Source organism: Artemia sp. Qi Xiang Cuo, chromosome 7 (genome assembly GCF_049724085.1).
Source record: "Artemia sp. Qi Xiang Cuo chromosome 7, ASM4972408v1, whole genome shotgun sequence".
Lineage (NCBI taxonomy): Eukaryota > Metazoa > Arthropoda > Branchiopoda > Anostraca > Artemiidae > Artemia > Artemia sp. Qi Xiang Cuo.
Genome location: NC_142800.1, coordinates 35517081 through 35543219, shown reverse-complemented (window position 1 = coordinate 35543219; position 26139 = coordinate 35517081). Strand labels below are relative to the sequence as shown.

Sequence of the window (26139 nt, the reverse complement as noted above, 5' to 3'; positions counted from 1 at the left end):
TCATATAAGCTTTCTAATTCAAGTGGTTCAATTCCCCTGTCCCCTCTTTCCAGGCATTGTAATATGAATAATGAAACAATTGACCATTGCCTATTTGAATGTAATATGCTGACGTCTGCACAACATACCTTGCTTTGTAAACTGTTAAAATACTTCAAACACCACAAAATCCCACTATCAGCCAAGAGCCTAGCCAACTATACCTGCACACAGAGCATAGAAATCGACATCTATCCTCTTATATTTGAACTCCTAGAGTCAAAAGATCTGCTGAAAGATATCTGAATATATCTAATAAATATGAGGCAATCAAGCCAGTAGCTCTGTAGCCCACAGAGTGAAGCAAAAGGAAAAGGGCTAAATAGTTTTACTGAAAAGCCCGTCTGCTGTTAAATAGAAGAAGATATGCAGAATACCGTGGTTTCAGCCACTTTATTTTATTTTCAACCCAGTATATTTCCCTTGTTGTTGATGCCAGGGGACTAAAAGTTTTGTATGTGGGTGTTTCGGACAAAGCCGTTTTAATAGTGCGCATGGTTTTTTGATCTGATGTTTGTTTTAGGAGTTATGACCTATTTTATGTTTTACTATGGGGTGTGATTGTGCATCGTCTTTTATTAGATTGCTAGCTACCGCTGAAACCCGGATTATTCCGGTAATATGCCGTTTTTTGTTGAGAAAATATTAATTGCGATATTCCACAAAGGTATTGCATATATATAAACCAAGTTGAGAGAGAAACAAGGTCAACCAACAGCAACCCATCAATCAGAATAAACCTTTAATTTTGAGAATCTTAAAGGTCCACCTACTTAGCCAATGTTAAACCCTTTAGTGGATCTGTTCAGCGAAATCATAAAGCGGGGTTTTGCGGAAAAAAGGAAGATTCACTATATTGGCCTTCTACCGTAATTAATTTTGCGTAACATTTTAAATTCATACATTCACATGGATGGCAAATAAAGAAGATTTGGTTAACCGATAATTCATTGTAGTTTTTTCTGGGAGGCTTTAATAGCTCTGGTACATTCTATGTGATTAAATTTAGTTATATCAGGTAAAATTCTAATTTAGTCACTTCTTGCTGTTCTAAAAAAGTTGGCCTAGGGGGTGCCAATTTAAAAAAATGGCGAGGGGGGGGATAGATTTTTCAGTTATTTCTAAAATCCACAATAAAATGGTAAAATTCTACTTAAGTTATTTTTGGCTATCTTGGAAAGGGATTAAGTTAGGAAAATGAAACTTTCAGGGATAGGTCTACAGGCTAAAGTATGTCATGGCAAGGTATTTTGAAGTACCTACCTCCACCCCTTCTCCCTCTAGAGAGTCCTGACCTTTAAAAATCTGTGTATTATAAAAGTGAAACCTTGTAAAATAGATCTTTTGCTTATGAAGTAAAGCAAAATTGTTTACAGCTTCACAACTTAGCTCAATCCCAATTTATAAGGTTTTAAAGATAGCCTAGGCCTATGCAAATAAATTTCCTAAATTCTGAAAAAAAACATTAGGCCCTATTATGGCTTAAAATTCTACTCAAATAGGCCTTACAGGAATGGCATTTTCAGAACTAAAGCCAAAGAAAAAGAAACTAATAACTTAAAATTAAGGTAAACAATTTTTTTGTCAAAATTTCAATAGGTATAAACCTGTTATGTAGGCAAATTTCAGTACAAATTATTCTATTTTGATGTAGGCCTATATATCCTTTTGTTGTTTCAGTTTTAATCACACATTAACAGGAAGCTGACTTTCTTCTGATTCTAAAAATGTAACTTTTATTGGGACTCCACCCTTTGACTAGCCTATTGGAAAAAATTACTTTATAACCTTGTATAGAATGTTACTATCCATTCTCCTTATAATTAGAAACATTTTAGTCATCTAGTTGGAAAATTTGGCCCATCTGTATAGGAGAAATCTATATTTGCCAACTAGTTGACAATAAATGTTGCCCCAACAAAACTTTTCTTTTCCAACTAGTTGACTAATAACTTCTCCCCAACAACACTTAAATTTGTCAACTAGTTGGCAATAAATGTTGCCCCAGTAAAACTTTCATTTTCCAACTAGTTGACTAATAACATCTCCCCAGAAAAAAACTTAATTTTTCCAGCTAGTTGACTAATAACTTCTCCCCAGCAAAACTTAATTTTGCCAACTAGCTGGAAACAAACATTGTCCCAGAAAAGAATTCATTTTCCAACTAGCAACTTATCTCCTTGCAGGAAATTCATATTTTCTTTCAATATTTCTTTCTGACATCCCCTCACCCCAGACAAGGACAAACTGCTTTCCTTTTAGCCCTAGACAGTTGGCCAAAAAGGCAAATCTTTGGAAATTTGTCATCCTTCATCTGCAGAATGTGTCCTAGTCATCTCAACCTTTCTCTCATTATAGCCATAGAAAGCAGGATTGAACCACATTTTTTGTACAGCCTACTGTTTGAAATATGGTCAGTCATCCAGGTACCCAGAACAATCTGTAGGCAATTTCTATGGAAAACATCTAGCAAATTGTCATCCATTTTTTTGAATTTTCTTTTAGTTTTGTATATATTGATGGGATCATCAGCAGGGGGGGGTTTGCTTTGTTGTCAGGATAAAGACTAATATATTGAAAAAGAGCATGAAATAAGAATTTTTTATTTTATTTTATTAGCCTGCCATGTTTTTTGAGAAGTGCTTCTAAACTGAAATTTTACCATATTTGGAAATTTGACTAATTTACCCTTCTATTCTTAGAGATGTGTGCACTCACAGTTCAAAGTAGCCCAGCCTATAATAAATAGGCCAGGGTTAAAGCCTATTGAAAAAATAAAGTTTTGTTGGGAGAAGTTGCTAGTCAACTAGTTGGAAAATGAATTGTTTTCTGGGGCAATGTTTGTTTTCAGCTAGTTGGAAAATAAATTGTTTTCTAGGGCAATGTTTGTTTCCAGCTAGTTGGCAAAATTAAGTATTGCTGGGGATAAGTTATTAGTCAACAAGTTGGAAAATGAATTGTTTTCTGAGACAATGTTTCTTTCCAGCTAGTTGGCAAAATTAAGTGTTGGTGGAGAGAAGTTACTAGTCAAGTGGTTGGAAAATAAAAGTTTTGCTGGGGAAACATTTTTTGTCAACTAGTTGGCAAATATAGATTTCTCCTATAGAGATGGGCAAAATTTTCCAACTAGATGGCAAAAATATTTTTAGTTATAAGGAGATTGGATAGTACCATTTTATATGAGCTTTTAAAACTAATTTTTTCCAATAGTCAAAGATTGGATATCCTCTTTTATTGGTTGATACTTATTCTTTAAATCACAAATTTTATATATATCTTTTCTTTTAAATTGCTTGTCAAAACAGACCCCACATTTTAAATTGATGCTGTCAAATTATTGGTGAAAATTTGTCCTAGAAGGTGGAGTTCTTATTACTGCCCTCACATTACATCATGCTATAGTAAAATAGGGGTGGTCCAAAAAGCCATTGCTATTTTTCCAGAATGCCAAAGAAAAGTGGTCTTTCCTAAAAAGAGGTCTTATACCCTACTATAGCTGCTTTTGGCTAACTTGGAAAGGGGTTAGGTTAGGGAAATGAAACTTTCAGTGATGGGTCTACAGGCTAAAGTATGTCCCAGGAAGGTATTTTGAAGTACCTACCTCCACTCCTTCTCTCTCTAGAGGGTCCTGACATTTAAGAATCTGTGTGTTATAAAAGTAAAACCTCGCAAAATAGATCTTCTGCTTAAATGAAGTACAGCAAAATTGTTTTGAGCTTCACAATTTTGCTAGACCCAATCTATATGGTCTTAAAGACATACAGATGCGTTTCCTATATTTTGAAAATAAAACATTGGGATGGCTTAAAATTCTACTCAAATAACTGAAATTGCATTTTCAGAACTAAAGCCAGAGAAAAAGAATCTGATAACTGAAAATTAAGGTAAAATGTTGTTTTGTCAAGATTTCAATGGGCTAAAGCCAGAGAAAAAGAAACTGATAACTGAAAATTAAGGTAAAATGTTGTTTTGTCAAGATTTCAATGGGTATAGGCCTAGACCTGTCATGTTGGTAAATTTCAGGAACCTCTAGAGGGGTAAGGAGTGGAGGTAGGTACTTCAAAATACCTTCCCAGGACACACTTTAGCCTGTAGACCCATCCCTGAAAGTTTCATTTTCCTAACCTAACCCCTTTCCAAGATAGCCAAAATTACCTAAAGTTGAGTTTTACCTATCTTTCAACTGGGGGATGGGTCATTTCTTTTAATGAAGCTATGAAAAAAATGTATTTTAAAAAGTTGTCAGTTGGGCAAACTCACTGATTAATGAGATGGTTAAGAAATAGACACATCTTCAGAATCAGAATTCTATTTTGAATCCAAATACAAGATTCATTTACATTTCAAATTTACTGTATCCCCCCCTGCCTTGATATAGAGTAAGATAGGCCACCCAATTTTTGGATAGCTATTCACTAGGTTACTTCAACAGTTAAGTCAGAACAGTAGACAGTCAAGGTATGTGTCCTGAATTTTAGATCATCAGATATATGAATTTTATGACCTGAATTTCAGGTCATTGTAAAATCCATACTAGGCTTCTACCACCTTCTTCTATGCCAAGCCTTCTGGAGTCCAGTTTGGTCTCCTCTAGGGTTTGTGACAATTTTCTATCCACAGGTGACGAGGGTCACTAAGTCTTGCTCAATCTACACACAAATTTTGTCATACCTAAAGAAATTGAAGACACTTAAGGGAGAGAGGGGTGAAACCATACATTTTGAGGATTTTGACCCCTAAAAAGCATATCTCTAAAAAATAAAAACTTCCTTTTTACATGAATTGATAACTAAATTATTCACTTTTCATTCATTAATTAATGCTTGTAATTATTGATTCAGATAATATTAACATTTAATTCAGATAATATACAAGTTAAATGTAACATTAAATTTCTTTTATGGGAAATTGGGCCAAATACAAGAGCTTTGGCTGTTTGCCTAGTTCCTCTTACTGATACCAGTGTGGGAAGCTTCATAATAATGTCTTGAAATTCCTGCCTTCTCAAAACCAGCTGTGATGTTTTGAGGATTCAGCTTTTCCAGAAAGGGATACTTGCACAATTTTGCTATTTCATGTATTGAAATTCTCTGACCAGGGTTTAATTGCATCCAATTGTCAAATGACTCCCTGATTGCATGCTTAAATGGTGCATACACTGAAACATCAAGGGGTTGGAGATGATGGGAGCAATGGGGAGGAAAGGTTAGGAGGTGGATGCTGTTATCTTTACACAAAGAAACTACTTCTACTGAAATATGGCTTTCATGATTGTCAAACAAGAGTAAAACAGGGTCTTTTTTGCTAGGTTTGACCTCTTTTAGAAAGGGTTCCATGGAACAAAGGAAATTGTCCAAAGTCATTGATCCACTGCAATGGGCTAAGCCAATGCATCCTGGTGGTCCATCTCAATACATCCTCTCTGGAGCTTTGACTTTTGGAAAAACAAACACTGGTGGAATTGTCTGACCAATTGCAGATACAAAGCATAGCATTGTGCTACTTTTCCCTCTTTCTGCTGACGCAGTCTGTGCCACCTGTTTTGCTCCCCTTTTAGCAATCACCTTTGGGGCCTGAACAACTGTGGGTACTCTTGTTTCATCGCAGTTCCAAACTCAACCAGGAGGAAAATGATACTTGCAATATAACTCCTGAAGATTTCTAAAGAAGACACCAATTACAACGGCGTTAAAGCTGGCAGCATGAGCCTGGCTTGTATTTTTGGCTTTTCTGATGGACAAACTGGCGTTCCACTTGATGAAACCTCTTAGCCAATCCACTCCTGCTCTCTCATTCAGTTTCCAGCTTGATGGGAATTTTATCTTCAATGTTATTGCCCATTGGTAGGCTAACTTTCTTGTTGCATAGGGAGTCAGCCCATGGTTAAGCAATGAGCATTTTTCAAGGTATGCAGCAAGCTCTTTCTCTTGTTTGGAAGTAAAAACAAACTTAATGCTCTCCTGAACAATTTCATTGTCAAAATTGCTACCACTAGCACCACTCTGCTCGAGATGTTGTATTTTTGCCTTGTATTATTTCAGGGCATCCACAAGGGTTCTCTTCTTCAGGAAAAATTCTTCTGCAATTGCTCGGAAACACAACTTCCCATGTATAAATTGAATAACAGCACGCCTGACTAATTCTGGATCAGGAGGACCACTCCTCTTTCTAATGAAGTTGCAAACATCTGTAAAAGAAAATTATAATTGTCAGTCTGAATCTTAAGAGAACAACATGGAAATTAACACAGGTCACGCAATGCTTTGAGGTGTGCTTTGAGACATAGAATGGAAAGATGCCTGCAGGCAGTGTAATGTTTAGTTTAACATTATAATACAAAACATTAAACAAAAATCTTTAAAAAACCACATCAAACATTTGTTTATGTTCATTTTTGTTACATAGCTACAAGTTGGACAAACATTTTGGGGGGTTTTAAACCCTCTATCCTCCTGGATACAGCCTTAGACTCTACTGTTTTTCTTTCTGATATAAGTAGGCATTTAATAAATGTTTATTTTGCTACATAATAGTAAATCATTTAATAATAAGTATTATTTTTAAATATGATGGGTGAAAATGAATTGAACTGATCTACATAGCTGTGAAGGTGGACTATATAAGAATATTCAATTAAGATTAGCTTAAATATTTTTGCCATAAACAGTGACATGCCAAGACTATTTTAAACGTATAGACAGTCAAAAGTATACCTTGATTTTGGATAGAAATTAAAGGTTAAGCTTAGCCAAATCATAGAAAATGCTGTCCAATCTTGAACAGAGGATTTTAAAGTTGGAACAAAGTATCTAAATAATAGGCAGACTTAGTCTTGGACAACTTTGATTCAAGACAAAGATTGTTATGCAGAATAATTGTGTTTAAATAGGCTAGGCTGTAAGGCAAGGGGTAACTTTTGTCTAAGTGTAAATGTTGAAAACAAAGTTTGATAGTCAAAATAAATTACTTCAGTTTCTCTATAACACAACAGGAATATGATCAATTTTACCAATATTCTGCTTCCAGCTACATATAGTTCCATTTTCCAACTTATGAAAGACTTCCGTCAGTACAGGGCAAAACCGGACACCACGAAAAGTGTCCGGAATCGCCCCCAAAAAAGTGTCCAGAGTTACCCCATGTTGAATTTTTTTTCGTAGATAACGGTCTGATATTTACTGATGAAAATTACCATGCAAATAGCAGGGGTATACCTTGTCTGATCCTGCTAACTCATGGCTCAAGAGCTACAATAACTTAGAAAATATTTGACAAAGACTACATTTGTCAGGATTTCCAGCAAGCATATAAAAACTTCCTTACCTTTTTTGTCAGTTGTCTCTTTTCTCCAAAATTTAAAACTTGCGCCAAATGTGCGTTACATGAAGGGCATCTACCGGGAATTTTTTTAAAGGATTAGCTCAAAAACTTTAGACAACAGGTCAAACGTACGGAGTCGCCCCCGTGCGGTCTCGCCCCTCTCTCCCCTATATACAGTACTCTTCCCGAGTTAGCTGGTAGGCCTGAGAGCAGTAACACATTGGTGCCAAACTTGTTGCAAGCCTGGCATCAATACTTCAAGGCACATGCTAAGAACTCTCCCCTTCATGATCAGAGAAATGAAAATATGTTACCATATTGCATTTGAATATTCTATGTCACTAATTCAATGTATTGAACATGGCCCTCATCCTATTTAATTATGAAAGGACTATGTGCCCATTTTTCTTCCTTCTATACTTCTTCCTGCTTTGCTCTGGTAAATTTGGAATAACTTGGTCCTTTATTCCCTTCCATATTTCCCCCTTCAACAACTTTCCTTTTATATTTCTATTCCTCAGCTTACTTTCATCACCAGGGCTTATAAAATTTTCTATGATTTGCTTTTCATTACTTTTCAATTTAGTATGTAAAGCAGGTTTGTTAAAATTTTGTACTAAGGACCCTGAGGGCTCTGGTATTATGTCTGTAAACTTATCTTCTTTGATATCCTCTTCAGAATCTCATCCACTGTCAGTGACTCTATGTGCAATATATTCTTTTTTGTATACATTTGATAATATCTACGTTTGCAATTATTTTTACCCTCTTTCTTGTCAACTTATTTTACCATCTCAACTAATGCTTCGTAGACAAACAAATAAATACCAATGGTGCCAGGCAGTTTTACTTCCTTCCCTTCATTGATTGCTTTACCTGTTGCAGGTTTTGATTCATTTAGACATTTCTTTCTGTAACTATGTAGTCAAGATCCAAGGAAATATCATGGCACAAAATGATATGGGAATTCCATAACAAGGTGTCCCTAATTTCTTTAGAATTGAACTTAACTGGAACATATTCAATTCCCTGGTGTCTTTTTAGTCTAAAAGCCTATTTAACATACCAAAAATATAATCAGGTCAGCTGGTTCTGAATTAGTTCCAATATCTCATATACTAGGGATATATATGGCTTAGAAGGGCACTTCATATTGTAAGTAATCATGTTTCCTTGTTTTGTTCCTTTTCTAGTTTTTCTGTACAGTGGTAAGAGTCCAAAAATTCACTTTTTAAATCATTTATTTCTCTGTTTTTATTTAAAACAAACAAAATGGAGTAAGCCATAGGCTTGTCTTGTACAAATACAGTAGAAAAAGACAGCAAGAAAACCATAAATGTAACAGTCTGATAGCCATTACAAAACAACAACAATGGTATAACAAAAATAAAGATAACACATGTGATTCTGAGCAACAAATCCATAAATGCTATAGCTCTATTAGCCCTTCACATTAAAAAAAATACCAGCAACAATGTTTATAACTATTAATAAGCTATGTTTGCAATGAACTAAAAGGACACTAAAAAAGAGTTGGACACCAGGGTGTTGTTTGGTACCATGAATAATAACTATCTTCCATCAGCTTAACATAGTATGAAAACAAACAAAGACTTTAGAATGCACAAGAAAACAAAGTCATGGCACTCTCTTACAGGCACTAAGTAGAACTTATCATTCTAAGATCATAAATATTATGGTTCTATGTACTGTCTTTTGTAAAAAGAGATTCCAACCAAAGCTATTACTGTAGAAAACCTATATAATTTTTTAAAAAGGAATTAAAGATGCCCTAAAAGCAATTCAATCTTGATAAAATTAAACAAAAACATTCAGCATATATGAGAACTCCAAAGTTACTATCTATGAAAATGTAAAATTTGTTGTTTTTCCAGAGAAGGGGGGTCATGTATGTTTTTTCCCCTAGGGGCAATTATATCAAACCAGTAGTAACAAATTGGAAAAAGAGCTCATTCAAATCAAAAATTTAATGTTCCAGAGCCATTTTTAAGTGAACAAGGATGGAAGTTGATTTTATTATCATAATTATATTTTATTTATACTTTTGATTACTATTAGTACAAAAGCTTGGTATTGGTTTGATGATTTACACCTGTTTCAAAAAAACTCTTCCTTGATTTTATAGCTACTATAGAGCTTTTGAGGACTGTCCATACATCAGTAAAAAAAGAAGGAAAAATTAGTTTTCATTCACTGTATCAATACATAGTCAGTCTTTACTAGGCTGTTTTTAAGGGTTGCTAGAAGAAAGTGACTCACACACAGCTTAAGGATTTTTTTTTTCATTTTTAAATAATCCCAAAAATTACCTAGTAGAGCTTGGCTATAGATTGATGTAGTGATATGATAGCTAATTTTTCCTTCAGTTATTGATGTTACCATACTGTCTGTAGGAAGTTCTATAGCTGCTTGGCAAATCAAGAAAAAGGCTTTATGGAATGGGCATGAGTCATAATACCAATGCTGAATTCAGCAATTAGCATAAATCTTATGTGCTTGCAAAGGACATACAATCTTGTAACAATACAATCTACTCACTCCTGGAACCTTGGGGTCTTCCTCTGGGAGCCACTTTACCAAGACCTAGAGTCTAGTAAAACTCATTTCCAATGAGATTTAGCTAATGCCAAGATATAGCTAATGCAGGACCAGGCCTATTCATAACAATACATACCACATGCCTAATTCCAATTACGGTACTTAAGATAGAAAATACCTACTGTATGCTTAAATCTCTGTACAGTTTTGCTCCATACAGTTACAGAATTGATAATGGAGGTCTGTGATTGGGTAGTCATTGTTAATAGCACATAAATTATACTTTGGTGCTGGCTCAAGCTAACTCCAGAAATTAACTAAATTTCATTATGAAGGTGTCTACATTAGCTAAATATTATTTCTAGCTAATTCTTATTGTAGATAGATCTTAAATCAAGCTTGATAATTTTTTTCAAAGCAAAATAGACCTGTCTTCCTAGAAGTATGAAAGGGGTCTAGACCTACCTTGAAGTGTTTAACTCATCTAGCTCAGTAACTTTCCAAGAGAGCAAAATGCCATTAAACAAAAGTTTTACCTTATGTTAAGGATGGTTTTGTTGATATAAGGTGATTGGTGGTTTTTGTGGCCTAGGCTGAAAGTTAGTTTTTTCCTTTTAAAGAGAGACATGCTTTCTTAGTTAAAACTTCATAAGATGTTGTGTATTTTTGTATAGTTATAAGAAATGATGGATTATGTGAAATCAAAAGATGAAAAATCTAGCCTCTTTGTTAATTGTTTCTATAGTTGTTTATTAAAATAAATTAGATAACGCGTCCCATGATTGTTTTTTGAAGGAGAGAAGATAAGCAGACAGCATGTTGAGTGTTTTCAATCCAATTAAACCTGTAAAATATGAAAAGCAAACAGTCTTACTTATTCCACACATCTTAGGCTAATTAGGCCTATTTATTTGCAAACCATTCTGTATTGTATTGAGATCTCTTCTTTATCTCTTAATTTTCTACTCTATTAATTTATTAGCCTAGGTGAAAATAGTTTTTTTTACAACTACTACCTTGAAAAACTAAAGTAAAGCTGTATGTTGTAATCTACAAATCCTAATTGTTTAATCTTGATGCAAAATTTATAAACTGAATATTTTTTTAATTGATAACATACAAACTTTAATTACTTCCACTGAAGAAATGAGATAAAACTGAAAGCTAGCATTTAGCTGTTTGGATGGACTAAATTTTCTTGCATTCTCATATAAGTTTTCTAATTCAAGTGGTTCAATTCCCCTGTCCCCTCTTTGCAGGCATTGTAATATGAATAATGAAACAATTGGCCATTGCCTATTTGAATGTAATATGCTGACGTCTGCACAACATACCTTGCTTTGTAAACTGTTAAAATGCTTCAAACACCACAAAATCTCACTATCAGCCAAGAGCCTAGCCAATTATACCTGCACACAGAGCACAGAAATTGATATTTATCATCTTATATTTCAACTCCTTGAGTCGAAAGATCTACTGAAAGATATCTGAGAATATCTAATAAATAAGAGACAACCAAGCCAGTAGCTCTGTTGCCCACAGAGTGAAGCAAAAAGAAAAGGGCTAAATAGTATCAACTGAAAAGCCCGCAAGCTGTGAATTAGAAGAAGAAGCTGTTTCCTAAACCAGAAAACTTCCATGGAGACCTGTGTCCTCAGGGAAGGACTTTAGATATTACTGTAAAATACTAGAAGATCAATGAGAAATAAGTACAAACTCAATATAAAATTATACATTTCTGGGGATTTGTTTTTTCACCAAGAGTAGCCTAATAATTAGGTTGTGCTGATTATGGAAATATCAAAGGGAAAAAGTTGTATCTGATTAAAAATATTTGGCTATTTTTAGTGTCTGAAACATCAATCCCAGCCCAAAAACATCCCATCCAGCCCAAAAACATGTTTTGTGAGCCACTCCATGGCTAGTAATTTGGGAATGCCTCTGGCACTAGAAATTTGCACTTATGGAGAACAGCATGACCTCCATTTAGTTTTGTAAGGTTATAAATGTATACTACTTCTTACAATTGAGTTATGTCTTGGAGATTTGAGGCATTGTTAGACTGCTATCTGAAGTTTGTCTTATTTGGGACTGGTCAGATCAGCCCTGGTGAGGGAAGAATATATCATTGTGTAAATTTTCAAGTACAGAATATTTACAGCTGGTGGTTTCCCCACCCTTGTTAGTCTAGCTGTTCATTAAGGTGTCCAGTATCACTCAAAAAACCTTTTACTTAGTGTCAGTATTTTTATTGAAAAGCATTTCTGGTAAGGTACACATGTGGATTTTTCTTTTGGGGGGGGAGGGGAGAGGTATGGAGAGCACAATTTATAGGAAAAAAACTTAATATGGGCAAGTACAGAAAGTCATTTGCAAAATTATAAAAATATTGGGATTGAGGCAGACCCGCCTAAAGATAGTAGTTCTTTTTCCTCCTATTATTTTTTATTCATCCTTCGCCCAAACCAACCAAAAAGTCTTTTATATTCTCTCAATATGCTGGACCATGATAAGTCATTTGTCCCACCATCTGTTTGTTGGCCCTGGTCTACCTCTGGTGGGGCTGACTAATATATTAGAAGAATATGAAAGTCATTTTCTTGGTTATCTAGCCTTGTGAAAGAAACAAGGCTCTATATCCTGTATATGTCTCCGCTATCCTTATACAGCACATATTCTCTAACATTAACCCACATTAACCCTTGTTTGCTGATGTCACTTTATGTGTCTGCTTGTTGGGAACATTGTTATTACCACTCTAACTAATTTCTTCACTTTTATAGAATATAATAGTACCCTTCAGCACCAACAAAAAATATACCTACTCTGTCTACAGAAAAGGTTAGATCTAAACTATTTGTCCAGCTGTGTGTGGAAGATTTTGATCCCACTTCTATCTGCAACAGGTATGACTATCATGGTCCTATCTTTCTTGATTAGCTTCTGTGAAGTTCTGTATTAGGTCTTATTATGATCTCTTTTGAGAATCATTTTTGTTATATTAGTTGTTCTTCTGATGTGTGTGTTTTCATAAACTACATTTCAGCATTGTCTTTAATTATTATCTTTGATTGTTGTAGTGTTTAGTGAGACAACACTTGTAAAGCTCCTGTATTTGTTATTAAGAAATAATAAAAAACAATGTATTGAATCATCAAGAATTGAGACTATTTCTAAGGCCTACTTAACTTAAAGTTGGACAGGGGCTAAACTACTTTAAAGAAAGTGGCTATTGGCCAGATACCCTCGTATCAAACCGTATCAAATTCAGAACAAAAAGTTTGATACACAGGCAGATTTAGTGCATATTTGTCAAAAATATCCTTAGGATTTTTTCCATGGATCAAAACTTTGTCCAGAAATGCTAAACCATTATGGGAGGTGAGGTAGCAAAGTAGCAACGCTACTTGGCAATTTTTAAATTTGTTGGCAGATTTTGTCTGAAAATTCTATTTTTACATATAAGAATACTTTTTGCTAAAAAAAAGGTGTCAAAACACAAGTTGTGCTGCCAAAATGTTGGCAGCTTTTGGAATTTTGCTGAATTCTGCTACTGGCAGCATTGGAACTTGGTTCATATCTGTTGCTAAATTAATCTTTTAGAAGTATCTACATTTGTATCTTTGTTTATATCTTTCTTTACAAAAGATATGATTTTAAAATACTAAAGGTGGATTTTCTAGTTTTTTTTACTTGGAAATGGGCTGTCCATATCAGTTTAAGATAAAACCCTCATTCATCCCCATATGCGCAAGTATGCTACCAGCAAGTTTGCCTGTCTATATGTTATGGGAGGGGGGGGGGTGAAAAATGCCTCCAAAGAAGGGTAGAGGTTTATATTTTGTTTTGAAATTCTTCTGCTTCCCAAATATTACACAATTTCGATCATCTAAGAAGAGGGGGGGGGGGGCTCAGTGTTAGATGGTCCAAAATATTCCAAGTTTATTGGAAGAATAAAAATGATTAACTTGACTGACACAACAGACAATAAGGATCTATGCTCTCGCCTTTAAAAACCCAATAGAGGTCATTGACAAAATCATACATTCATGGTGACAAACTGTAAATAAGGAGTACCTTGTGCTAATAATAACCAAAACTCTAAATAATAGAAATAAGAGAACAACACGTACATTAAGAGAATTGGATTTTTATAGTAATTTTTATAGTAATTTTATAGATTTTATAGTAAATGAAAATTGAAAGTTTTAGTGCCGTTTTTATAGTGATAAAAGGTTTTGCAAGAGGAAAGTGGTCTTTTGTGCTGAAAAACAACAATTTTGTCTCAAAGGTTACCACATTGATTACTCAAGATGTACTTAGTCCATAAAAAGTAAACTGTTAATATAGCCTGTATATTAATTTTAAAGCTTCACTTGACTAAGTGATTAACTTATGGCTGAATAAGATTATTTACAGCATGTATAGTTGCACATCAGCTATTATGGAGGGAGACTGGTGAATTTTTGTGTAGTTGGGCGGGAGGAGTGTACTAAAGTGCATTTTTATGCTAACATTCTGATGCTTCAGATAAGTATAGAATGAGGTTTGGGGGAGGGGCAGAAATTAATCTTTCTTCATTACTGTAAATGTTTTGGAACTAAGCCTCTTACAAAGGTGCTGCAGAGTGATAGCTTGCCTCTTACTGCATAAATAAACTGCAACAAAAGATCACGTTTATGTTCTTAATGGCACAAAAGGTGGAGCGGTGGGTTGATCATGAGCTGCCATGATTTCACTAAAGTCTCCTGCCCACTGACCAGCATGGAGAGGAAACACAGTCGCTGCCTCCAGGTTTGACTGTCTTAAGTCAACAAGGGCGTCTCCTTGAAGGACAATTTCCAGGATCAGAAAATGGCTGAGATTGTCCCATCACCCATCCCAAGAATTCCTTTGTGGCTGCTTTCCTCTGTAGGCTGAAGGGTTGAAACTCAGTGTGATTTTCACAGAAGTTTCTGCTGATATTCAGAGTAGACGATTATGATTTCAAATATTGCATTGTTTCAGGGTGGAGACTGCACAGTTACTTTTAATGACAGTTCTTATAGGCTGAGGGACCACTTACCAATATGTATGAACTTGCTTGAAGGCACAGCAGAGAAAACATTCTATTTTAATTTTTGTTCAGGTTGTTTGGCTCAAGTTTGTAAGATGGATGAAGACTCAAGAACACTGTTTGTTGCCAGTCTCCCGGAACAAGTGACAGAAGATTTACTCTATGAGCTGTTGCTTCAGGTTTGTATTTTCTTGATATTAGAGTCACATTAATATTGTGCAAATTGATTTAAAAAAAATCTACTTTCAGGGAATGCTGAACTTGAGAACTTTAATGTTGAAAAGGAAACTTCATTTTGATGTTGAAGTGGGGAATGATCTAAGTGCTATAATAATTCAAATTTGAAACGACCAGAAATTATTATCAAAGAATACATGAAACGTAAAATTAACAGAAATTAAGATAAATAATTACACAAAACACAAGTAACAGATACTGATCTAGATGAATAAATAAATCAAATTAATAAAAATTACATAGAATACTGAAGTTCAACTTAATACGAACAAAAATTACTACAAACAGGGGTTTGACTACTGCCCTATTACTATAGTAATTACTAATTACTATAATAATTAAGATGACTGGAAAAAAACTAATGAAAATAAATTGAATGTTTAATATATTAATATTCAATTGAATGTTAATAATGTTTTTTTATTGTTGTTGTTTACTTCATTTTTTTTTTTTTTTTTGTTCATGACACGGAGTTCTATTCGGCGATTTATCGCTTGTGAAAAGTTTTAAGAATAAAGCCTTATTCTATTCTATATAATGATATTAATTCCTGGAAATCTTGGTAATTCAAAATATTATTCAGCATAAAAAGAAAAAAAATGCCCTATTACTAGTATAATCACTAGTCACTTATAATTAACATGACTGGAAAGAATTATTGAAAATAAACTGAATTTTTGATGTACAATGATATTAATTCCTGGAAATCTCAGCAATTCAAAATATTATTCAGCTCTAAAAAAAAAAAGTTGTAGTACATTTTGTTTTCAGTATAGCTCAAAATGATGCAATAGGTTTTACAGCTTTTACGGTTAGGGAGGGGGGTAGCCAAACTCCTGTTTGAAATAATTTTTGTTCGTCTTAAGTTCGACTTGAGTATTCAATATAATTTTTACTCGTTTTAGGATTTATTTATTCATCTGCATCAGCATCTGTTGCCGATGTTTGACGTGGCTATTTATTTTAATTTATGTTTGTTTTTGGTTTCATTTAGTCTTTCGTAGTAATTTCTGGTTGTTTATGTTTGAAATAATATTGTTTATTTCTGCTCGTCATAAGTTTAATATGGCTCTTTACTTTTCTTTGGGAAACTTCTTTTTTGGAGAGGTTTTTTAACTTTTGATTGCCAAAGTTTTAGTGCTCTTTAATATAACAATGATTTCTTGAGTTTTTCTGGTTTTCGGCTTAAGAATAAAAATTTCAGAATCTAAACAAAATTTTTAAGTTGCATTAGGTGATCTGAGCTTTGGCTTTGATTGTAATAATTAGCATTATTGTGTAAATTTTGTTAGATTTAAAACCAATTTTTGAATGGTTCTTGAACTAAGTTTTTCTATTCAACAGTACTTTGTAGATAATATACTTCAAAGAATCCTCCTGCTAAAATGTTCAAAATACTAGCCTATATATGAATGAAAATAGAATAAGAGTATGAATATATATATGATATTAGAGGCATGTCTGAGTTCTCTTTATTTCTGAATCTTTCAGTTCTTTTATTTGTGACTTTCATGTGAGTGTTTACTAGGAATGGCGTGGAATGAATATCATTCTGACATTCTGGATGCACATAATGTTTTTTGATTGAGTTTGACATCCCTCTCAACATTCCCTTGAAGGTTGTACTTAATATCATGGCCGTTTTTTATAAATTTCACATACGTATTTTTGATAACTTTGATGCAAGTAGTGTATTTATTTGTTCACCTCAAAAGTCCCTGAAAGTTTTGACTTAATAACCTTACTGTTCCTGAGATATTGCACACACCATTTTAACAACTTGGATACACATAGTATCTACTGACTTAGTTCAACATTCCCCTCAACTTTCCTCGAAAGTTCCAACTAATATCATGGGCCGTTCCTGAGATATTGTAGATAGGGTCTTTTGACAACCAGGATCCACATAGTATCTTTTGAATAGGTTTAACATCCCATTCAACATTCACTAAAAGCTTCAACTTAATACCCTTAGCTGCTCCTGAAAAATTGCACATACCCTTTTGACAACATTGATGCACATAGAAGCTTTTGATTTAGTCCAACATCCCCGTAGCATTGCGTGAAACTTTCAACATAAATACCTGTAACTATTCTTGAGGTCAATATTGATACACCCAGAAACGCCATTCTGACCACCTGGATGTGCCCAGTCTCATTTGATTTAGTGCAACATCCTCCTTCAGAATTATCTGAAAAATTACAATTGAAACCCTTAATAGTTTCTGAGATATCGCAGATACGCCCTTTTGAGCTCTAGCATGCACAAGGAGTCTTTAGATTTAGTTCAACATTCTCTGAAATTTTCAACTTAGCCATTCCTGAGATAGTGCAGATTAGCCCCTTTGACGACCTCGATGCACTATGCCATTTCGACAAGCAGGATTAACTAAAACTGTTGATTTAGTTCAATAGTTCTAGTTGTAGTAGTAGAAATAGCAATAATATTTAGAGTCGTAGTCGCAATTGTGGCAGTAGTAGGAGTAATACACGCAGTCGCAAGTAGTAGCCATCGCAATCGCAAGTTCTCGCATTCGTAGTCACTAGTTGTACGTAGTCGTGGTTGGGAGTAGTCGTAGTCGCAAGTAATTGTAGTCACAGATGTAAGTAGTAACAGTCATAGTTACAAGTAGTAATCGTTGCAAGTAGTCACAGCTGCAAGTAATCGTAGTCGCTATTGCAAGTAGTGGCAGTAGTAGTAGTGACCCTGGAAGTTTCAAGTTAACACCCTTAGTGGTTCCTAAGATAGTGTTGATACGCCCTTTTGATAACCTGGATGCATATAGTTTCTCTTATTTAGTTTGTGTTATTGATCAAACTGGGCAAATTGCAAAATTTACATCCCTTGCCCAGAGGGCGGTTAGTAGGGGGCATGACGAATGCCCTGACGAGGATAGACTGGGTATAAAAGGTTAAGGCTGTTTCGGTGTTGTCAGATGGTTTGGGCTTTCTTTTCCGTCATAAGCTCCTTCCTCTGTCCCCGTCCTTGAAAGAGAATTCCTGCTTGCGTCGTCTCATAATAGCGCAAGGGTGGATCTTCCATGAGTTTGCCGTAACTGCAAACGGCGCTGCAGGTTGAACTTGAGGATTGGTGCCCTCGATGCAATTATCGCCCAGTAAACGACACAGCATTTGCACTGGATGCTGGTTGATAGATAATTCTTCTGGGTTCTATTTGTTTTGGTGGACTGTTTTGGATGAAAAACTTCCCAGCCAAGTTATCTGATATGGGCTGCCTTCCCATAATAGTATAATGTTTGTAGGCATGAATATATTATGAATCAAAGGTAATAGGTTTGAGATTGCTTGTGCAGGATTGTTGATAGAAGAGCGTCATTAAGTTTGGAAAACCATGTTATGACCACTTAAGGAGTTTTAGAAACTCATATTCCAGGGGTAAGAAACATGATATTAGGTGATATAGAATTTATTTACATAGGCTGGAGGGATGGGGTCAATAGACAGGGAGAAGGGCTCATGATAAATAAGGAAGATGCTAAGTTTTGCTTTGGTTTGGTTAGGTATTACTAATGGAGTATTAGTTGCTAATTTATGACTAAAAATGTAAAGTACCAGTCATAGTAAAACCCGACTGGTTTTAGATAGTAGTGACTCGGATGAATTTTACGTACAGCTACTGGACCGAATATACAGGATCCCATGTAGAACTGTGATATTTTTATTAGGGATTATGATGCCCAAGTTGGTAGAAATACCAACTATAACTTGACATCTTAGCCAAGGTAAATTTAGTGTTGGAAACGAAAGTAGTGACAGTTATAAACTTCTGCAATTTTGTAGGTATGACAGTCCAGTTATAACCAACACAGTATTTGATAAAAAAAAAAAATGGCTCATAAGTTAACACGGTACTCACATGATGGTAAGACGGCCAGCCTTATTCGTTATGTTATTGTAAACAGACAGGATCGATACAAGATACCCGGGTATATAGGAGTGCTGTTATTAATGTTTAAAGTAATGATCACCATCTAGTATTGTCTAGGGTTAATTTGAAGCTAAAATTTAGGAAGGGTAACTACCTTCCAGGAAGTTATGACGGTGGTAGACCCCAGGATGAGGATTTGAGCATTCAAGAAACAAATGAATATTAAACTAGAGAATCTAAAATGGTACAATGTAGAAGATGGATAGAATAATTTTAGAAAAATAATTTAGAGTAGCAGATGGTGTCTTAGGGGGGAAAGTTAGAAACACAGCTAAGAATATTAGCGAAAACGCTTTGTTTAGTAGAGAAGAGGAGAGGCTTGTACAAAAAGTTGAGTGATAGATCATGTGAATATAAGAGCAATGTAAGGAAAGTAGAGAAAGTATTAAAATATGAATTAAGGAAGTACTAACTAGAGGCCATGTATAAAATTGATTAAGATATGAAAAATGCAGCGAGGTGGCAAAGTAAAATATTGTATTGGCATGTTAAAAAATTGAAATGGAATGCTCAATCTGGACTTCTCCCAGATAAAGATGGGAACAAGACCACAATTAGTGATAGGAAAAGGTTGAAGCGAGATGGGCAGAACATTTTGAGAATCTGCTGGACCGTGATAAAGTTATTGGAAATGACATAGAAAATAATGGCAAAAGTTCGTCACCCTTTGGAAAGTGAAGGAAGATTTATTTTATGAATAAGAATTAGAGAAAGTACTAAGAGCATTAAAAAATAATAAGTCCCAAGCTGTTGATAGCGTGGCAAATGAGTTGAAATATGGTGATTGTGAAGTAAGAGATAAATTACTGAGGATTAGAAATCTAACTTTTGAAAAAGGGAAAGTACACAGCGACTTTAGGAAAACTTAAATTAAACCCCTCCATAACAAAGTTGATAAGAGTGAATTATAGAGGCATTAACTTGGTTTTTTTAGAAAGCAAATTACTTAGAGTGAGGATACATTTTAGGCTTAGAGGCGCTATAGATAAAGTTTTAAGAGAAGAAGAGTGTGGTTTTATGAAGGGGAGAGGATGTGTCGTCGACCAAGTTTTCACTCTTATTAGTGTGAGTCATCAGACCCCTTTAGTTCCCAGTATTGTAGATTAGGATAAAGCGTTTGATTCAGCCGATAGAAATGCTTTAGCGAAGATCCTATCCTTGTATGGTATACCTGATAAATACATAAAAGTGATTAGTGCTACGTATTACAATGACATTGCTGCAGCTAAGGTAAGAAATGAGGCTAGTAGCGGGTTTCATATTGAATCAAGACTTAAGCAGGGTTGGGTTCTGTCCCTATTAAAATGGATCATTTTGATGGTCTTGCCCCAAGGAACATGGCAAAGGTAATGGGAGAGGATGGAATCAAATGAGAAAGTAAATTTCTCCTAGACTCAGATTATGCTGGTGATTTTAGTGTCCTAGATAAAAATGTTAGCAAAATGAATGATTTTTTGGAGATTATGATTTTTTAGAAATCGGCCAACCGTGTAGGGCAAAACGAAAAGCAGGTTGTCCATGGCTTCGGTACGAAGAGGTCGTAATGGAGGATTTAAGGGAAATTGGAACTTCTTGAGAGGGTGTAAAGAAGGAGGGTTTAAATACATTGGGATGGAGGTTGAGCGTACATAGCTGTATTTACCTAAGGCGGCTTGGTGCTTTATTGAGTTGTTAGTTGTAGTATAGTTATTAGACTTTTTGACTATTTTGAATGAAATTGGTTTTTCAAAATTTCGATCGGTCTTTAGGAGTGTGGGGGCATTTAAAAAGGTTTGGGGGGCTGTTTGCTCTTAGCAAGACTGTATTTAGTTTTAACCTATTCAGGCTTACCGCATTGTAAAACATGCTTAAACATCCCGCTGTGCCGAGCAAAAAAACTTTCTCGTCAGAAGGGAGATGGGGATCACACTTTTTATGTTTCGTGCTAGAAAATTTTAAATTTACCAAAAAAAATTCTCTATGAAACTTAGCTTAAGATTCTATTTCAGTAAAATTATGCCACAAGAAAAAGATGTTTTTTTTTCAATCTAGTGTCATAAATTGTTTTTGAATTTTAAATATTTATTGTTCATGTATCGGCACAACTTTCAGTAGTCCTGAAGTAGGAGATGGAGGGAACACTTAGTGGCTTGAACGTCTGCTGATACGATGAATTCTTAGCAGTTTCGCGATTTAAACTTTAAAGATTCAATCTCGTCCTCGCTATCTATAATTCTTGTGTTCTTCAAAAAGGAAAGTAACAAAGTTTTCTGAAAAATCGCAAGTTATTGTCGGACAATTTGTAATGAATAGGTTGCTATAGTGGTGGCCAATGCACAGGGCATAGCACGCATGATGTTTTTTTTTTTTTTAAATAGTACTTTTCTCGTTCGGTAGTACTTTTGCTAAGAAAGTAGTGACTTCAATCGTGTAGGAGTGGTAGCCATGGGAGATCTCTCCATGAATATGGGCTTACAGATGGCAGTCTTTAGGGGGGGATCAGATGTTTTCTAGGGGAGGAGTTGAATAGACCAAAATTGAGAGGAAGTTCCCCATTATCTTTTCTCCCTGTGTGCCGTTATCTCTCTTGTAATTACAGGTTCAACTTGATATAATTTACCGACAATTTTTATTTAATTTTTGGCTTTAAATTTCGTCCAGAAGAGTTATATTTCGACTAGTTTTCGTAACTTCTCCACTCTATATTGTTGAAATAAAAATAGGAAAAGTAGAGAGCAAACACAATCTCTAAAGAATTTGTTTTTTTTTGTCCACCCCATCTTTGAATTCTATAAGTAACACTTAATGTTGAAGTGACAGGTTATCTATTTTAGACATGACTTTTCTTCTAGGCTGGTCCAGTGGAAAAAGTGACTATACCTAAGGACAAAGATGGCAAGCAGAAAAATTTTGCATTTGTTCAATTCAAGCATGAACAAAGTGTCCTCTACTCGGTCGAACTTTTCCTCACTACTACTCTATTTGGGAAAAAAATTATCATGAAACCTAGAGAATCAAAAGGTCAGAATAGCTTATCTACACCGAACAAAAGTTTTACACAAGATACAAGGAATCAGTATCTAAATCAGACCGAGGATAAACGACTGCATGCAGGATATTCCTACCTAGGTCACCACGTGAACTATTTGCAAGGTGGCTTTTTTCCAAGTCCTATAAGAGGGGTAATGAATGTACAAACAACATTGACAGGAAGTCACTCTTCCCCGTCATTTATTCCTAGATTTCGAAATGAATTGGGTGCTCGCATTCCTTTTGGTAGAGACGACTTCTATGAACAAAATTTGCATGACGATCATCAAAATGGGGGCATGTTTCATAGGCATGAAGAAAGTAATAGGGGGTCCACCTATAAGGATGATAGGTATCGTGATAGGTATCATGACAGATATAGACACGAAGAGAAAAACAGAGGGTATGGGCATAGTAACCATGGCTATTCCGAACATGGACATCGATACGAAGAAAATGGAAGAGACCAGATACATAATGACAAAAAATATTATGAACGGGATATGCGCCACCAACTCAGTGATAATAGACACCCTGACCAGAACCATAGAAATGGAGAAAGCCGTTATGAAACTGAGTGGCGTGATCGTGGTCGTTACAATCAACCTGAAGAGCGTGCTAGAAATTTTAATCACGAGATGAGAAGGCCTGAGCAATTCGCAGGCTCTGGAAGACATACTGATAGACCACGATGGTAGCTTTTTGAGCTAGTTAGGTTAAAGGGATTGGAACTTCCTGCTTTAATATCTTAGAGTAGAGACAGATTATTAAGCAAAAATAGAACATGTGCCTGTGAAATTATTTTTGTTCCCTTGAAATTATTATATAATCAAGAACTTACCAAGAAATATGTAAGGGAGGGAAATCTGTATTAAAAGAAAAAAAAAATCAGATTGCAATATTCCGTGTATTTTATGTTGAAAAGAGGCGACATTTTTTACTTCTACTTAGAATAGCAGTGAATCATGCTTCTACACAATAGATATGTTCAAGAAAAAGAAGAAAATTATGCAGGTACAAAAAACCTATACATAAGCTGTTGATTGAGATATCTATAGACTATAAAAGGGAAAAAAGAAGAATGTGTATTCAAATGTATTTATTTAACCATTATTGACTTGATTGGATTGAAAAAAAAAATCATGTCAAGACAGAATCGAATTTTTTTTCTAGCTGTTTTGTTTATATCACCTGAAAACTAGTGCTTATGAATATGGCGTACCCTGAGGCCCAAGGGACAAAATATTGTCAACCATCATCCCCTCTACGTCAGGTCTGATTTCCTATTTTTGTTTAGGGTGCTATGGTTACTCATAGCCTATGCTAGCCGTAATTAGTTTTATGCAATTCAGACACAAGAATATAGTCGCAGATAACAAAGGTTAGTATCGAAACACCATGGGGAAGTGCCAGGACTACTCGCACTCGGTAACCCTGTGAGGTTTAAGATAATAGGAGATGAGTTATGTTATTTTATTACTGATTGGCTGTTTTTCTACCCAACCGTTTATATAGAATTGAATATCAAGAATTATGTTAATTTCGATAACCAAATCGCTTCAACTAATATCCGAGCCACATTATTATTACAGTTATGGATTAAAACAAAATTACACACTACAGCACTAATCATATATCCATGCGTAAATTGCCGAATTGGCTATGTTCGAGTTATAGGCGTAGTTTCCATCATTGACCAATTGTCCAGAGTTAAAATTTGAGGAGTCTATTTTTCAATTAGAGAAACAGAAACATGGAACAGCAGCGTTCCTATCTGTGTCATGAATATGAAAAAGATACAAAGATACAGTAGTAGTTAACTATACTTTGGAACAAACTAGTGTTGGTGTAGGTTTTCCAAATCAATGTTTAGTCATTTCACAGTTCCAGTTTTGCTGTACAAGTGTGACGATACAATTATCGAGAAATACAAACCATTCATGAATCTTTGTTTCTTTAAATATGGGCACGACTAGCACGGCTCAAGCATAGGACATGACTGGATAGGCATTTGTTTTTATTTTTAACAGGCTACACCCGGGAAATTAAGGTTAGCTGGACAAGTAACCTTGTAAAGTTGAATCACACTAATATTTCTTTTGAAGCAGCATTATTTGGTAATCATTACCTACGCCTCAAGTATAGGACATGGATGGTTAGTAAATTTTTCGTTATTTTTGACTTGTTTTACCCGGGAAATTAAGGTTAGCTGGACAAGTAGCCTTGTGAAGTTGAATCACACTGTAATATTCCTTTTAAAGCAGAATCAATTGGTAATTATTAAAAGAATCGTTGATAATTTCTATATTCACTTGTTATTTTATGTGAGTGCTGAATTTAATTTCAATTATTAGCTTATATTATACTTAGCTATGTAATCCGTTCACTTCCTCATTTTGTTTTCAAATAATAACTTATTTTCATCGATTAAAGTTATTTTATAGTGTTTTTTTTTAAAATGATATTTATTGTGACCAATGAAAAACACTTTATCCATTTCAAGGCAGACTGCAAATATAAACAATTTTATGGTCGTTTTTGCCGTGTTGGAAGTTGAAGCCTGCACATTTGTTTTGAGATGTACCTACTTTGTCGTATCGAAGAATATTTTTACCTTGTTTTTGTAAGGATGTATGGCTTGGATTTTTTTTTAATTAATAAAGATTAGTATCAAAGACCATGGTCTTGGTTGTCAGGGATCTTCATAGATTCAGTTACTGGCAAAGAGGGACATATGTTACATTCCTTTGTAAGCTGCCAACTTAGATGTTTACGGCTGGATAGATCATTAACGATAGTCAGGAATCGCGGACTTTCCTCCTGGAGGGTACCACCCCCTCCCTCCCATGCAGTAAAATATAAAGAATATACCACGTCGGATATTTATGTGTGGATTAGCTTAAACTTAAAAAAAAGACTATTTAAAACTACAAGAAGATTTTGTACTTAGTGGGTGTTTTAATTAGGGAACTCTATGTTCAACGTCCAATGCTTGGTTCTCACACAGGTAGAAAAATTCGACTGACCCACTAGAAGAATTATTGTCAGCTGCTAACTCATTGCTCATTGTCCAGCTTATCTTGCCACATAGTACAATTATTGTTAACAAATACATTTTTTTAACCAATCAAGGATTTTACCCCCCCGCCCCCCCCCCCACACACACTCATACACAGTCCCCTTTATTGGATATAAATGAGATCAGTAATCCTTGTAGAAAATTCGTTTCTTCTCTTGTCCTTTTGAAAATAAGTAAAATGTCTGTTGCATTCTCAAGATGATCGTAAAGTCCTCGCAAGTCTTTCCATGTGTATATCTTCGGATCAGTGCTGCAACTTAAAATACTTTAGTAATTTTAAAAAGACTGGGCAAGAATTGTATGAATTCCAATAAATTTCAACGCAATATCATTCGCTTCGGGTCATCCAAGGGTACATTCACAAGGAGATTAGGCTAACGCCAAGACATTAGCTCCAGAATTGAGCCAAATATTATTATATGTCCGGCGTGAGCTAAATCTTGACGCTAGTTAAATATTATTGTGAATTGGCCTATAATAGAGAAGGTAGTCATCTAGAATAGATTCGATCGCAAATTCCAAGTTTTATTTATAGAGATAGAAAAGACAATAGGGGCCAGATTCTCCAGCATTTTGGGGTCAAGTTTCGCTGTTAACTCAGAATCACACTAATTTGTAAAAGGAAAGAATGGAATAAATAGCGAGAATACTACTACTACTACTAACAACTCACCGCAGCGCCAAGCCACCTGCGTAGCTGAAGCCAACACAGCTACGCACGCTCCTCCACCCCAATCTATCCAAAGCCTCCCTTTTTACAACCGCCCACGGAGTTCCCATTTCCTTTAAATCTTTCTTTATGACGTCCCCCCCAGACGATGACGACCTGCTTTCCGTTTAGCCCTAGAAGGTTTGCCGAAAAGAACAATCTTCGGCAATCTGTCATCCGCA

The 26139-nt window shown here is 35.1% G+C and overlaps 1 protein-coding gene across 2 annotated transcripts; it reads left to right on the top strand.

The window, feature by feature from the left end:
- Window positions 1–927: 927 nt before the first annotated feature.
- Window positions 928–24846, top strand: LOC148950205 (uncharacterized). 2 transcript variants are annotated; one of them, XM_089092230.1, is made up of 3 exons: window positions 928–1057; window positions 15047–15153; window positions 21992–24846. In XM_089092230.1, the coding sequence occupies exons 2-3, from the start codon at window positions 15070–15072 to the stop codon at window positions 22865–22867; spliced, it is 960 nt and encodes a 319-aa protein (XP_088948356.1). In that variant the 5' UTR covers window positions 928–1057; window positions 15047–15069; the 3' UTR covers window positions 22868–24846. The 2 variants fall into 2 exon arrangements, with proteins under 2 accessions (XP_088948356.1, XP_088948355.1); XM_089092229.1 differs by having other exon boundaries at window positions 939–1057; window positions 14926–15153.
- The last annotated feature ends 1293 nt before the right edge of the window (window positions 24847–26139 follow it).

Bases quoted from the DNA above. Each gene is read 5' to 3' on its own strand.
- LOC148950205 (XM_089092229.1), top strand. From the start codon at position 14,992: ATGAACTTGCTTGAAGGCACAGCAGAGAAAACATTCTATTTTAATTTT. The intron at 15,154-21,991 runs GTTTGTATTTTC...CTTTTCTTCTAG, and splicing joins TCTATGAGCTGTTGCTTCAG to GCTGGTCCAGTGGAAAAAGT.